General features: G+C 37.8%; 1 protein-coding gene across 12 annotated transcripts in view; it reads left to right on the top strand.

Moving 5' to 3' along the window:
* SNX14 (sorting nexin 14) overlaps positions 1 to 15,036 on the top strand; it is a gene marked incomplete at both ends in the record, with an annotated part of 99,178 nt that extends 84,142 nt beyond the window's left edge. For 9 of the 12 annotated variants that reach the window (XM_080699853.1, XM_080699859.1, XM_080699863.1 and 6 more), the window contains 8 exons: positions 2,565 to 2,605; positions 2,739 to 2,858; positions 5,378 to 5,501; positions 5,990 to 6,154; positions 6,330 to 6,425; positions 12,334 to 12,425; positions 14,359 to 14,415; positions 14,998 to 15,036. In XM_080699853.1, coding sequence (XP_080555979.1) covers positions 2,565 to 2,605; positions 2,739 to 2,858; positions 5,378 to 5,501; positions 5,990 to 6,154; positions 6,330 to 6,425; positions 12,334 to 12,425; positions 14,359 to 14,415; positions 14,998 to 15,036 — 734 coding nt within the window. The remainder of the gene's footprint in view (positions 1 to 2,564; positions 2,606 to 2,738; positions 2,859 to 5,377; positions 5,502 to 5,989; positions 6,155 to 6,329; positions 6,426 to 12,333; positions 12,426 to 14,358; positions 14,416 to 14,997) is intronic. The other 3 variants (XM_080699856.1, XM_080699855.1, XM_080699861.1) reach the window with 2 other exon arrangements.
* Between the last annotated feature and the right edge of the window lie 1,382 nt (positions 15,037 to 16,418).

Genomic DNA, 16,418 nt, shown 5'->3' with positions numbered 1-16,418 from the left:
TTGGTATTTTCTGAAGATAATTGTTTCTTAAAATGTTTTTACTGTTTTAATACTTGAGCTCTGATTCTAGCTATCACTTTTAGATAACTGGTTTTTCTAAATAGCAAAAGCTATTTAGAAATGGAAAAAATAGAATTCTAGTAATATTGTCTTTTCTAACTACTAATAAATATATTATAGATATATTATAAATTCAGAAAATAAATATGAGATGGAAGGATCACAGATTCGCAGTCAGCCTCAGCTACTTAAGTGAGGCCCACTGCAACTTAGTGAGACCCTGTTTCAAAATAAGGAATAAAAAAATAGGGCTGGGGGTGTAGCTTGGAAGTAGAATGCCCCTGGGTTCAATCCCCAGTACTACAATAAAATAAATAAATAAACAAATAAACAAATAAATAAATAAATAAATAAATAAATAAGAAAAATAATATGGTCAGGGGGTGTAGCTCTCTGGTAGTGCACTTGGTTAGCATGTGTGGGGCCCTGGGTTTCCGTGGCTCTCTAGCCATGAAAACAGTTTGTATTCAAATTGAGCCTGACCTTTAGTTATCTTTTTTTGGTACTGGGGATTGAACCCAGAGGCATTCTACTTCCAAACTATGCCCCCAGCCTCATTTTATTTCTATTTGGAAACAGGGTCTCACTAGGTTGATGAGAGTCTCACTACATGCTAATACTGTCCTTGAACCTGATCCTCCTATCTCAGCCTCCTGAGTACTGGGATTACAAGCATATGCCACCACAAAGGGCTGATAGATGTCATTTGTCTAAATTTTGAAAGAAATCACAAGAAGGAAATTGCTGGAAGGATTGGCATATGGAAGAAGGAATCAACTAGGAATGTGTGAATTTTCTAGAAAGCAAGGTACATGTAAGAGAGTGAGGATAGAAAGATAATTTATGGCCAGATGTATCTTGTTAAGGAATTTGCACTTGATCTTCTAGGCAGGGAGGAAGAGACATTGGTAGGTTTTAAATAGTAGAATACTTCATCAGATTTGGGTTTAAGAAATATAACCTTGACAGTAATTTGAAGGAGGATACTCAAAGCTGTTAAAATTAGCATTTGGGAATAAACTTAGGTAGCGTATGTATATGTAAGAGAGTATGTATGTGTTAGAGAAACTAATAAACTTTTATCGAGGGATACTAACGAAGACCCATGTAAATAGAAAGAAATAATTGTTTAGAAGTCAAAAAACGGTCACCAGGCATGGTGGTGCATACCTGTAATTTTAGTACTTGGGAGGCTGAGACAGGAAGATTGCAGGTTTGAGGACAGCCTCAGCAAGTAGTGAGACTCTCAGCAACCTAGCAAGACCCGGTTTTTATATAAAAAGCTAGGTCTGTGGGTATAGCTCAGTGGGTTCGACTCCCAGTACAAAAAAAAAAAAAAAAAAAGGTAAGGAATTAAAAAGTAGGGCTGGGGGTATAGCTTGGCAGTAGAATGCCCCTAGGTTCAATCTCCAATATTCATATAAGCAGAAAGTATACTATGCCCTCATAACATAAATACCTTACTTTTAATGGCAGGGAAAAAAAAGAAACTACAAAAAATTATAAAGATGTAAACCTACCTCTAAGTTGATTTTTAGATATAATTCATTCTCAAAGTCATAGATACTGTATATGTGTATACCTTGACAAGCTGAATCTAGTTTATAAGAATGCACATGGGACCAAATTTTTTTTTTTTTTTTTTTTTTTTTTTTTGCGGGTCTGGGGATGGAACCCAGGGGCATTCTACCTCCAAGCTACCCCCCCTGCCCTATTTTTTATTCTTTATTTTGAAACCTGATCTCACTGAGTTGCAGAGGACCTTACTAAGTAGCTGAGGCTGTCTGTGAACCGCGATCCTCCAGGTCTCAGCCTCCTGTATGCTGGGATTACAAGCGTGCGCCACCACGCCCGGCTGAGACCAAATTTTAACACACTTTAGAAGAAGTTTGGAGAACTCTGTCATTTATCTTGACTTACACACTGTTAACCATGAAATAGAGAGCTCCAAGACAGATCTGTACATGTGTAAACATTAGATTTTTTTAGTATGTATCTTTAGAATGGGGAGAGAATTGGCTTTTTAAGAAGTGCTGCTGCTGCTGCTGCCTGGCATATTAGGGCATCCCTGTTATACCAGTACTTGGTAGGCTGAGTTATGGGATTAGAAATTGTGTGTGTGTGTGTGTGTGTGTGTGTGTGTGTGTGTGTGTGTGTGTTACTGGGTATGGAACCTAGGAGCATTGTACCTTGGAGCTACACCCTCAGCCCTTTTCTTATTTCTTATTTTGAAACAGGGTCTCACTAAGTAGCTGAGGCTGGCTGACAACCTGGATCTCTCCTCTCAAATGCTGGGATTACAAGTGTGCACCACCACGCCCAGCTCTCAGAATACCACATTTATTATAAAGTTCTGTTGAGTGTCAAATGGTCAATTACAAATACTTTATACAGTTTTAATTTTTGTTTGGCTATTTACTATTTTAAATTACTTGCTGAAATATTCATAAGTGCAGAAAGTATTTTATGCCTTCATAAAATTAATACTTTATTTTTAATTGCAGGAAAAATCATAAAGTCTGTTCCTGGAAAATTAATGAAAGAGGTAAATGACCTTTATGTGTATTTATAACATGACAGTCATAAAACATGTAAATATTAATGAATTTTAATAAGTTATATGTTACTAAAATAATAATCTTGATTTTCATTTTTCTTACAATAATCTATTGCCACAGAAAGGTCAGCATTTGGAACCTTTCATCATGAATTTTATTAATTCTTGTGAATCTCCAAAGCCTAAACCAAGTAGACCTGAACTGACCATTCTCAGCCCTACTTCAGAAAACAACAAGAAGGTACTACATGTAATGTTAAAGAGCTATAAGCCATGTGGCAAGCCCAAAATTGGTGTGGGCGGGAACCGTTTAGGATATTGGCTGTGAAGAACAGTGATCTTTCAGATTGTTACCTTACCAGTCTATCTTAGTTCTCTTACCAGTTTTGAAAAACTCTGAGCTATTATCTCTGTAGATACTGCTTTTTGCCCATTTTCTCTCTTATCTCTTTTTAAACTCTGGTTTAATTCTCATTCTGTTAGCATTCTCCATATTTTCTGTCTCCTTTCCAGTCTTTCTCTGGCATTTTTTGTTTTTTTGTTTTCTGATTTGTCTCTAACTCTGTTCAATGTTGTATGATTGTCTCATATGCTGTTTAAACCTATCCAGACTTTTTGTTTGTTTTGCAGTACTGGGGATTGAACCCAGGGACATTCTACATCTGAACTACACCCCAGTCCTATATTTTACTCATTATTTTGAAACAGGGTCTCACTAAGTTGCAGCGGGCCTCACTAAGTAGCCGAGGCTGGCCTGGGATCCTCCTGTGTCAGCCTCCCAAGTACTAGGGTTATAAATAAGCTTGCACAACGACGACTGGCATATATTTTATCATTTTATTGTTAGTAATTCTTTTTTTTTTTTTTTTTTTTTTTGGTGGTACTGGGGTGGAACCCAGAGGCTTTTTACCTTCCAGACCTATTTTGTATATTTTATTTGGAAACAGGGTCTCACTAAGTTGCTGAGAGCCTCACTAAATAGCTGAGGCTGGCTTCAAACCTGTGCAGTCCTCCTGTCTCAGCCTCCTAAGTGCAGGGATTACAAGCGTGCGCCACCACGTCTGGCTTTTATTGTTAGTAATTCTTTAAATGTTGTTTTTTTCTTCACTGATTAGGCTTTTTTTTAAAGCCCACTGATTGGGCTTTGTTTAAAGAAATTTCTTTTACTTAAAGCTAAATATTCATCTAATCCATTAATTAATGATTTGTACTCTTTAAATCATGTCTATATTAAAATTAGTTATCAAAGCCAGGCATGGTGGCACATGGGTTTTTTGTTGTTGTTTTGTTTTTGGTGGTACTGGGGTTCCTGGAAGCCCTTCTACCTCCGGGCTACACTCCCAGACCTATTTTATACTTTTTTATTTTTGGAAACGGTGTTTCTTAAGCCAGCGCATCTGGCTTTGAACCTGCACGATCCTCCTATCTCCACCTCCCAAGCGCAGGGATTACAAGCATGCGCCACCATGCCCGGCTGGCACACGCTTTTAATCCCAGTATGTGGGAGGCTGATATCAGAAGGATTGCAGGTTCGCAGCTAGCCTCAGCTAAGAAGTGAGACCCTCCACAACTTAGTGAGACCCTGTTTCAAAATAAAGAATAATAATAATAATTTAAAAAATAGGGCTGAGGGTGTAGCTCGGAGGTAGAATACCCCTGGGTTCAACCCCCAGTACCACATGCACACACAACCCCCCCCACACACACACACAAAATAGCTATCAGTAGTATGTTTACACATTTTTATAAGTTACTTTGCTCCTTTTGGTGTATAAAAACAAAGGAGAGGGGTTCTACATGTCTAATGAATCATTTGTTTTATCTACTGTGAATGCAAACCAGGCATGGTGGTACATATCTATAATCCCAGTTTTTGGGAGGCTGAGATAGGAGGATAGCAGGTTTCAGGACAGCCTTAGCAAGAAGTGAGACTCTCATTAACCTTGTGAGACCCTGTTTCAAAATAAAAATAAAATAGGACTGGGGGTATAGTTTGGGAGTAGAACTCTGCCACATTCATTCCTTATTTCCATAAATATTGAATGAATGAATGAATGAATGAATGAATGAAAATGAACTGAATGCAAGCTTTTATGTAATAATAATTTTGGGGGAAATGTGTGTTTTTATGTAATTTGATGTAATTTGAGCATAAGCATGGACTTTATTTTTTTAATAAAATGTCATTAGGAATTGAACCTAGGAACATTCTGCTTCTGAGCTATATTCTGAGCCCTATTTTATTATTATTTTGAAATGTCTCACTAGGTTAATGAATGTCTGTCTCACTACTTGCTGAGGTGTGCTCGAATCTGCAATCCTCCTGTCTCAGCCTCCCAAGTACTGGGATTACATGTGTGTGCCACCATACCAGGATATAAGCATGGAATTTTAGAATACAGTCTTAATGTACTTGACAGTTTGTTTTGATCAGAAAATATTTAGAGCCAGGTATGATGACGCACACTTGTAATCCCAGTACTTGGGAGGCTGAGACAGGAGAATCACAGGTTCAGGGCCAGCCTCAGCAACACAAGGCCCTCCGCAACTTACTAAGACCCTGTTTCAAAATAAGAGAACTAAATAGGACTGGGGTGTAGCTCAAAGATAGAATACCCCTGGATTCCATTCCTAGTGTTACACACACAAAAAAAAGAAAGAACGAAAATATTTAATACCTTTGCTATAGGTTACTTTAGCCTTAGTGATTATCATAAGTAGGTGTAAAAACTATCTTTATTATTTCAACTTTTACTTTAGCTTTTCAATGATCTATTTAAGAATAATGCAAACCGTGCTGAAAATACAGAGAGAAAGCAGAATCAGAATTATTTTATGGAGATGATGACTGTAGAAGGAGTCTATGATTACCTGATGTATGTAGGTAAGATCTAAGTAGTTTATGTTAAAATTGGGTTTTCATTCATCTGTCAAATTCTATGATACAAATTAATACTCTTGAATATTGTTTCATTTTATATTTTATTTTTATTTTTTGTGATAACTGGGGATGGAACCCAAGGGCATTCTACCTCCAACCTATACCCTCAGCCCTATTTTATATTCTTTGTTTTGAAACAAGTTCCCACTAAGTTGCAGAGGGCCTCACTAAGTAGCTGAAGCTATTCTTGAACCCGAGATCCTCCTGTATCAGCCTCTGAAGCACTGGGATTACAAGTGTGCGCCACTACGCCCAGCTTTTATCTTTTATTTTTAATGACATTTTTGTAAGAATTCAATACAAATGATTTTGAACATATTAAAGTTACTAGTGTTTACAAATGAAATATTAGCCATTGTTATTTGTGTTTCTGTATTGGGAAATATTTAGAATATCTTGAACAACAAGTGATTTCAGTTGATTATTCTCAGGACGGGTAGTTTTCCAAGTTCCTGATTGGCTTCATCATCTTTTAATGGGAACTCGAATCCTCTTTAAAAACACTCTGGAAGTGTATACTGACTACTATCTTCAATGTAAACTGGAACAGCTATTTCAGGAGCACCGTTTGGTCTCACTCATAACACTTCTCAGAGGTTTGTACTTTATCATGTCTTTCTTTCATGTTTTATATACTTAATGATTTTAATCTAAAAGAATTAATTTTGTTTTTCTTTATTTTTTAGCACTTTTACTAAAGTATGAGGAAAAGTTTTTATATGTAAGTAGGTGAAAATTTTAGAAATATTTCTTTCTACTCTTTTCTTGTAGATGCTATATTCTGTGAAAACACCGAACCTCGCTCTTTCCAAGATAAACAAAAAGGAGCAAAAAAGACTTTTGAAGAAATGATGAATTATATCCCAGGTGTAATATTTAAATAAATTAATTTTATATAAATTAGCACTCTTTGAGGTCACAATATATGATAATATTGAAGCTAATTTTTACTATGAGTTCTTACTTTAGAAATAGGATGACCAATTAAAATCAACTTGCTAGTTAAATATAATTTATTCTTCCAATGTTACCAGTAAGAACTTTAAAACAAGACTGTTTTCTACTCCTATAATAACCAGATTCTTTCAACAATAACTTAAAATTGAACTTATCAAAGTGATATGTCATGGGACCATTGGAGTTCTACTGTATACTGTACCTTGAGATTAACTGTACTCTTCTATATGACTAAAAGATTCGAATTCATTTCATTCATTTTAAATGTATTGACTACTTTCCATTTTCCAGGCACAAAACAGAATATAAGAGATATAAAAAAAAATCTACTTGAGTAACTCATTATAGCAGGAAAACAGATAATACATATAGTTCAATACATTCAAGTTACAGAGGTATCACTAAGCAGGAGAATGGTTACCTCTCTTGTAAAGTTGGGAAGTTTGGGCCACTAAGTAAATGAATCATAATAATGGGTAATACAAGAGAAAAATTCAAGGGGTCAAAGCAGAGGATACTTACCTTAGGACACCTTCCCACAACCTCCACTTTGGAAGTTTAGAACATTTTAAATGGAAGTGCCTATTACTATCCAACAGTTATCCAAGAGAAAATGTCTAGCAGGAAATTACATTTCTATTTTTCTAGATATGGAAGTGAGAGGAAAGTGCAGGGTAGATTAGTGAAAACTTGAGAGTCATATGTGAGTGGATACTAATGCTCAGGGAGAAAAACCTAAAGAAAGAGAAGAGGGTGACTTTGGTATTCTGTCCACTGTGTAAGAAACTAGAAGTCACTGTTTCCTTGTGACAAGTAAAAAGCTGAACAAATTAAAAATCAATAGCTCTTAGATCTACCAGAGAGAGAGAAGATCACAGGAAAACCACTGTCCCCCAAATGAGAGAGACAAATAGGTAACTGCAGAGGATCACAGATAGTAGGAGCAGGAATCCCTGCTGAGGTAGGAAAACCTGAGCCATAACTGGCAAATGGCTGGAAACTCCGTGTGGACAAGTCTGAGAGATGAGGTCATAAAGGTCCTCCATATTTTTGTGAGTTTTACCTCTACGGGCTTGACTAAGTCCTCACAGTGAATATCTGAGAAAATCCCTCCTGCTTCTGGTAGAGGAAGGGAAAAGGAACCATTTTGATGTACATCAGAACATTCGAGCATTCTGTTCTTGGTAAGGTCACCCTCAAGAGAAACTAAGCAGAGCCTAACTAATCAGGGAAAAGGAAATACCCTACTCCAACCAGCTCCAGCCCTCTGTGTGGAAGAAGGGAAGTACCTAAGTCTGGCTTCTCTGGCCATCCTGTCTGGCCCCTGCGTTTCATCTCCAGACCTACAAAAATAAATAAATAAAAATGAAGAAGCCGAGCGTGGTGGGGCATGCTTGTAATCCCAGCATTTGGGAGGCTGAGACCGGAGGATCGGGGTTCACGAATGGCCTCAGCCACTTGTCTAAGTAAGACAACTGTAAGACAACTTAGTAAGACCCTGTTTCAAAAATAAAGAATAAAAAAAAAAAATAGAGCAGGGCACGTAGCTTGGAGGTCAAATGCCCCTGGGTTCCATCCCTAGACACGCAGAAAATAAAGAATAAAAAAAATAGGACTGGGAGTGTAGCTTGAAAGTAGAATGTCTCTGGGTTCCACCCCCAGTGCCAAAAAAGAAAAAAGAAAAAAAAAAAAAAAGAGCACTATCAAGCCATTAAAAGACATGGAGGAACCTTACATGCATATCACTAAGTGAAAAAAGCCAATCTAAAAAGGCTGCCAACTGAGATTCCAACTGTATGCCATTGAGGGAAAGGTAAAATTAAGGAAACAGTAAAAAGACCAGGAGGTAGAAAGGTTGTGGGGAGGCAGGGATAAGTATGTGCAGCACTGTTAATTATCAGGGCAGCAAAACTACTTTCTGTGATATGATAATGGTGTATGTCATCATCTATTTGTTAAATCTCATAGGAAGTATAACACCAAAAGCTACCTCCAAAGTAAATTATGAATTCTGGTTAATGATGATGTGTCAACATAAGTTTATCAATTATAAAAAAAGTACCATTCTTGTGGGGGATGTTGATAATGAGGGAGACTATGCATATGTTGAGGCAGGAGGTATATGGGAAATCTCCGTACTTTATGCTCAGTTCTGCTGTGAACCTAAAACTGCTCCAAAGCCAGGCGTGTGGCACGCACTTGTAATCCCAGTACTTGGGAGGCTGAGACAGAATTGCAGGTTTGTGGCCAGCCTCAGCTACTTAATGAGGCCCTGTTTCAAAAATTAAAAAGACTAAAAATAGGCCTAGGGATGTAGCTCAGAGGTAGAATGCCCCTGGGTTCCATTCCCAGTACCGCAAAAAAAGAAAAAGGAGAGGAGAGAGAGAGAAAGAGGGTTTAGGATGAAATTTGGGAGAGATTTTTTTTTTTTTTTTTTGCAGGTCTGGGGATGGAGCCCAGGGGCATTTAACCTCCGAGCTACACCTCCACCCCCTGCCCTATTTTTTTATTCTTTTATTTTGAAACTGAGTCTCACTGAGTTGCAAAGGGCCTCACTAAGTAGCTGAGGCTGTCCACGAACCGCAATCCTCTGGTCTCAGCCTCCCAAATGCTTGGGATTACAAGTGTGCACCACCACACCCGGCCCTTTTTTTTTTTAACACTGAAAAATTAGTCTTGGCCGGGCATGGTGGTTCATGCTTGTAATCCCAATATTTGGGAGGCTGAGACAGGAGGATCACGGTTCACAGCCAGTCTCAGCTACTTGGTGTGGTCCTCTGCAACTCAATGAGACCTTGTTTCAAAATAAAAAAAAAGAATACAAAATAGGGCTGAGAATGAAGCTTGGAGGTAGAATACCTCTGGGTTACATCCACAGTACCGCAAAAAAAAAAAGTCTTGGAATAGTTCTATTGACCTTTGTGAAGGTAATTAAGCTAAATATCTAGTCTAAATAAGTCTTTTGTAGGTAAATGATGAATTTATGTGTGTGTGGGTATCAGGAGGTACTGGGGATTAAACCCAGAGGCATTCTACCTCTGAGCTATTTTTATTTGGAAATAGGGTCTCACTAAATTGCAGATGCCCTCATGAGGTTGAGGCTGGCGGTGATCCAGCCATCCTCCTGTATCAGCCTGCTAAGTACTGGGATTACAGGTATGAGCCACCATTTCCAGCTAAATTATTTTTATCTATTTTGCAGTATCTTCACTGTTAGCCTTCATGCACTTGGTTTTCTCCATTTTGATATTTAGGAACATAGAATGCTGGTGAATTTAGTAATTTGTTTTGCTGAAGCACAAATTTGAATCACATTTACTTCTACAAATTTGAATTGCAGACTTCTGTTTGGGAAGGAGTAACTTAGCTCATGAATAAGCCTGGGAGGCCTTTCTGTGGTCTTCTGTTTCTCATCTCTTACTTAGTGGCACCTGGATAGGACTGTATTTTTTTTTTGTGTGTGTGTGTGGTACTGGGGATGGAACCTAGAGGCAATCTACCTCCAAGTGACACCCCCAGCCCTATTTTTTATTCTTTAATTTTGAAACAAGTTCTCACTGAATTGCAAAGGGCCTCATTAAGTAGCTGAGGCTGGCTTTGAACCTGCGTAATCCTCCTATCTCAGCCTCTCAAATGCTGGGGTTACAAGCTTGCGCCATCATGCCCAGCTGGATGGGACTGTATTTTAGCTTTATGCATATTAACTGGGAAATGCTGTAAAGTATTAGTGAATTGGAGGATTCACAAAGATCCATATTGGGTCATCTCTCTTGAAAATACCAAGAATCTACTACCCTATTGTAAATTGAATTTGGCCTTTGCCTTTTAAGGTTAAATTTACCTTTTGGAACCAGTGAGAATATCCATGAATAGCAGCACTAGGGGTTTAGTTATGATGGGGGAAAGGACAGATGTTTTGAGTATTTTGTTAATCTAAGAATAATTTTCTTTTCCTGTTTGGAGAAAACATTCAGTGTAGATATTAAGTTATAACTATTTTTGATAACAGGAATGATGACATATGATAGCTATGCAGTCAGACATAGATCTTGTTTTACCCTAAATATTTAAACATTTGTAGCATTTCCCAAAATGATTGTTGTGTAAGAAGGTTAATAGTAATTTATGTAAAAAGTACAGAAGTAAAATGATCATATTAGCTGGGTGTTGTAGTACACACTTGTAATACCAGCGCCTGGAAGGCTGAGACAAGATTGTGCAGGTTTGAAGCCAGCCTCAGCTACTTAGTGAGGCTCTCAGCAACTAAGTGAGACCCTGTTTCCAAATAAAGTATAAAATGGGTCTGGGCCGGGCATGGTGGCGCACACTTGTAATCCCAGTGCTTGGGAGGCTGAAACAGGAGGATCGCACAGGTTCAAATCCAACCTCAGCTACCGAGTGAGGCTCTCAGCAACTTAGTGAGACCCTGTTTCCAAATAAAGTATAAAATAGGTCTGGGAGGATACCCGGAGGTAGAAAGCCCCTGGGTTCTACCCCCAGTACTACCAAAACATAAAATAAAAATAAAAATAAAATAAAAGGGTTCTGGGAATATAGCCCAGAGGTAGAAAAGCCCCTGGGTTCCACCCCCAGTACCACACACACACACACACACACACACACACACACACACAAAGTGGTCATATTAATGGAGTTCAGTCTAGTTAAGCCACACATTGTGTTGTATGCCTGTAATCCCAGTTACTTGAGAGACTGAGGGAGAAGGATGGCAAGTTGGACATCACCCTGGACATCTTAACAAGAGCCTGTCTAAAAAAACAAGCAAAAAAAGCCAGGTGTGATGCTACACCTATAATCCCAGTACTTAGGAAACTGTAGACACTAAGGTCACGGGTTCAAAGCCACCTCAACAATTTAGTGAGGCTCCCAGCAATTTAGCAAAACCTTGTTTCAAAATTTAAAAAATAGGGCTGGGGATAGTGCAGAGGTAGAATGTCCTTGGGTTTAATCCCTGGTACCACCAAAATAAGAGGGAGGGAGGAAGGAGAAAAGAAGTGGGGTTACAGTTCATTGGTAAAGTGCCCCTGTGTTTAATTCCTTGCACCACCAACAAAAAAAATTGAATTATTTAAACTTTTAAAATAATGATACTAAGACTATTAAAAAATTATAAAAAAAAAGTAGAAGACATCCTCTCTACCATATACAAGTAGGCATGTACTCCAGTTTGGTGTTAATCCTTGCAGACGTTTTTTTCTATGTGTCTTTATATGTGTCTACACAAATGTACAAGTAACATTTTAGGATTTAAATTTTGTTGCTTACCCTAATGTGATAATACAATATGTGTTACTTCCCAACTCACTTTTTTTGTGTGTGGTGCTGGGGATGGAACCCAGAGGCATTCTCTGAGTTATACCCCCGGCCCTATTTTTTATTCTTTATTTTGAAACAGGGTCTCACTGAGTTGTATATGGCCTCACTTAAGTAGCTGAGGCTATCTGCGAATCAGGATCTTCCTTTCTCAGCCTCCCAAATGCTGGAATTATAAGCATGTGCCACTATGCCCAGCCCCAACTCACTCTTATCACTTAATACTAGTGGATTTATACACTGCAACTTTCCTCAGAACCTACAGTGTGCTTTGTACATTGTGAATCTAAAAAAGGAGATGCATGATGCCATATTTCTCAACCTGACTATAAAATGTTTTTCCTCTTACAGAAATATTGGTCTGGGAAACACTCTTTATGGGTTTTGCATAATATCTGAGATATGGTGAAGATTTTGTTTTAGGATGCAGTTAAGGATAATCAGTCATGTATAAAATTGTTTCACATGTGGCTTTCTTGTTTAGATCTGATAGTAAAATGTATTGGTGAAGAAACCAAGTATGAAAGTATTCGACTTCTCTTTGATGGTTTACAGCAGCCAGTACTCAACAAGCAGGTAAAATTTATTAATCAAGTAGAAGAGTATTGCTAAATGACACACAAAATTTATTAAGCAAGTAGAATAGTGATGCTACATGTCTGCTATTTTATTAACTATGTAAATGACACTATGCTAAATAAGGGTAATATAACGTAGACATTCAGAGAAGTGTTTCATTTGTATTTTTTGCTGATTATCTTTTCTCTTTACAAAATTAATTTTTATTTTAAAATTAATATACATTGTAGAAACTGTAGGCCAGGCATGGTGGTGCATGCCTGTAATCCCAATACTTGGGAAGCTGAGACAAAAGGATTATAGGTTTGAGGCCAGGCTCAGCAGCTTAGTGAGACTCACGGCAACCTAGTGAGACACTATTTCACTTTTTATTGTGTATGGTGGTACTGGGGATTGAACCCAGGGACATGCTACTTCTGAGCTACCCCCCAGCCCTATTTTAATTTTGAAACAGGGTTTAGCTATTTGATGAGAGTCTCACTACTTGCTGAGGCTGTTCTTGAACTTGTGATTCTCATGTTTCAGCCTCCCAAGTACTGGAAACCAATCCTGGCTGTGAGACCCTATTTCTTTTTCTTTCTCCTTCATTTAATTTTTTAATTTTTTAATTTTTAATTTTTATTTATTTAATTTTTTGTGTGTGGTACTAGCTACATCCCCAGCCCTATTTTTTATTCTTTATTTTGAAACAGAGTCTCACTAAGTTGCGGAAGGCCTCACTAAGTAGCTGAGGCTGGCAGCAAGCCTGTGATCCTCTTGTCTTAGCCTCTCAAGTAGTGGGATAACAAGCATGCAGCATCTTGCCTGGCTTACCCTTTTTCAAAACAAAAAAAAGTGTGGAGGATGTAGCTCAGAAGTGGAATGCCAGTGGGTTTCATTCTCCAAATATAGTGAGGGTAGGGCAGGGAGAAACGAATATATAGAAAATTTATGAAATAAACATTTTTTTTCCCGGGTCTGGGGATGGAACCCAGAGGCATTTGACCTCCGAGCTACACACCCTGCCAAATTTTTTATTCTTTATTTTGAAACAGGGTCTCACTGAGTTGCGAAGGGCCTCACTAAGTAGCTGAGGCTGTCCGCGAACCACGATCCTCTGGTCTCAGCCTCCCAAATACTGGGATTACAAGCGTGCGCCACCACGCCCAGCTAACATTTTTTAAATTTACTTTTTTTTTTTTTACTTTATTTGTGGTACTGCAGATGGAACCCAGGGGCATTCTACTGCCAAGCTGTGCTTAGTTTCACTAAGTTGTGGGAAGTCTCACAGGTTGCTGAGGTTGGCCATAAGCCTGCAGTCCTCTTGTCTTAGCCTCCCATTATAAGCATCCCCACCATTCCCAACTAAGTAAAAATTTTAAATTAGTAATTCTATCATTTCAGTTACATAGAATAACCAGTTAACATGTTTTTATGTATATAGTCTGATATTTTTATTTTAGTAGTTAGAATTTTATGTTTTGCAGATTTCTTTAAAGTGCTTGACATAAAAATTTTAAATATTTAACATAGGCAGGCGTGGTGGCACTTGCTATAATCTCAGTACAGGCGGATCACAGGTTTGTGGCCAGCCTCAGCTACTTAGGCCTTCACAACTTAGACCTTGTTTCAAAATAAAGAATAAAAAAATAGGGCTGAGCTTGTAGCTCAGAGGTAGGATGCCCTTGGGTTCCATCCCCAGTACCGCGAGGTGGAGGGGATTAATGTAAAAATTGGTTAGGTAGGCATAATAATAAAATGTTCATATGTAAATCTTCTATGCATTTGAAGAATAGGAAATTTATACTATCAAATGTACTTTTGTGCTTGCTTTACATTGTCAAATTAATCCTCTACCTTCCCATTTAGAGATAACCATCATCCTACATTTTGTGTTTATCATTTTAATTGTCTAATGCCTTAAATTTTATTATTATGTTTTGTGCTCTAGCTTACCTATGTTTTACTGGACATTGTGATACAGGAACTATTTCCAGAGCTCAATAAGGTAACTGAAAAGCTTTAATGCTATTTATTATTCTTTTAATAGTACATTTATGTTTACTTTAACTAGGGACACAAAAGTTACAAAAACCCTTGTGACTGTGATGCTCTTTTGTGTGTATGGGGTACCGGGGGTGAAACCGAGGGGTGTTCTACCTCCGAGCTGTACCCCCAGACCTATTTTTTTATTTGAAAACAGGTTCTCACTAAGTTGCAGATGGCCTCATACGTTGCTGAGGTTGGTCACAAACCTGTGATCCTCCTCTCTCAGCTTCCCAAGTACCGGGATTATAAGTATGTGACACCATGCCTGGCTCTTAATTTATTTTTTTTAAAAGGGTAGCAGTTATAGGCATTTTATGTTCAGTGACATTGGATTCAGTACCAACTTTGAGATTTTTGTCAGAATATGTTACCATTTTCTCTTCTCTAAAACATAGATATTATCTATTATATATGTTAGCAAAGTTATTTGGGATATATATATGTATATATATCTTAGATTTAATACATTAGAAAATTTAGGTAATTTATAAATGAAGGATATTTTATTATCTTTTATTAAGTAGATTTATTTTTACTTTAGGTACAAAAGGAAGTTTCCTCCATGACATCTTGGATGTAAACATTTGGATTTGGTATAGAATAGCCAGTTGAAATTTCTCCCATAGTAGTATAATAGAAATGTACTTTTTTTCTCTTTTGTACATTTTGTATATATCATGTGCTTCAGTGTATGAAATTTTGATTATTTTTTGTTTCAATAAAGTCTAACAAACTTAATGATGAGAAGTGATTGGGTTTTATGGGTTTTTTTAATTTTATACCTTTTCATGTATTAAACTTTATTAAAACATAAGACACTTAGTGCTGGGGATTGAACCTAGGGCCTTCTACATACTAGGTAAGCACTCTACCAAATGAGCAACAAGTTTATCCTCCACTTATTGCTATCTTTTAAAGAAAAAATTCATGATCCCCTAAGGCAGATAGATAAAACCAATAATCTGTATTATGTCACTTTGAAAATAATTGTTATTAGGCATGGTGACACACTCTTGTAATCCCAGTATTTGAGAGACTGAGGCAAGAAGATTGCAGGTTTGCCCCATCCTCAGCAACTTAGGCCCTCTGCAATTTAGTGAGACCCTGCAAGAAGATTGCAGGTTTGCCCCATCCTCAGCAACTTAGGCCCTCTGCAATTTAGTGAGACCCTTTTTTTTAAAAAAAAAAAAATACATTTAGGAGTATAGCTTGGAGGTAGAATGCTCCTGGGTTCTATTCCCAGTGTCTGTCTGTCTGTCTGTCTCTGTCTGTCTCTGTCTGTCTGTCTGTCTCTCTCTCTCTCTCTCTCTCTCTCTCTTTCTCTCTTTGACTTGCTTTCTGATCTGTAGTGTTAATACATTTTAATAGATTTTTCTTTATTCCCTATGTTTTATATAGTTAACTATACATAAATAAAACTATTGATTTTCTAGTAATACAGAGAATTTCTTCTTATTCTTGCTGAGCTGGATATGGGGCGCAAGCCTGTAATCCTAGTACTTAGAAGACTGAGACAAGAAGATAGCAGGTTCAACATCAGTCTCAACATTCTTACTTTAAGCCGGGTGTGGTGGTGCACACTTGTAATCCCAGAATTCGGGAGGCTGACTGGAGGATTATGGTTCGCAGACAGCCTCAGCTACTTAGTGAGGCCCTCTGCAACTTAGTGAGACCCAGTTTCAAAATAAAGAATAAAAAAATAGGGCAGGAGGTATAGCTCGGAGTTCAAATGGCCCTGGGTTCTATCCCCAGAGCCCCCCCCCCCAAAAAAAAATCCTTACTTATTATTTACTTATTATACATTAGTGAGGCCCTTTGCAACTCAGTGAGGGCCTCAGCATCCTTACTTATTATTTATTTATTTATTGTGGGTCTGGGGGTGGAACCCAGGGGCATTTGAACTCCAAGCTACACCCCCTGCCCTATTTTTTTTTTTTTTTAGTGGTACTGGGGTTCCTGGAA

This window comes from Muscardinus avellanarius (assembly GCF_963383645.1).
Source record: "Muscardinus avellanarius genome assembly, chromosome: 8".
NCBI classification, from domain to species: domain Eukaryota; kingdom Metazoa; phylum Chordata; class Mammalia; order Rodentia; family Gliridae; genus Muscardinus; species Muscardinus avellanarius.
Note: the sequence above shows the minus strand (reverse complement) of the source record. Positions and strands in the feature narration are given on the sequence as shown.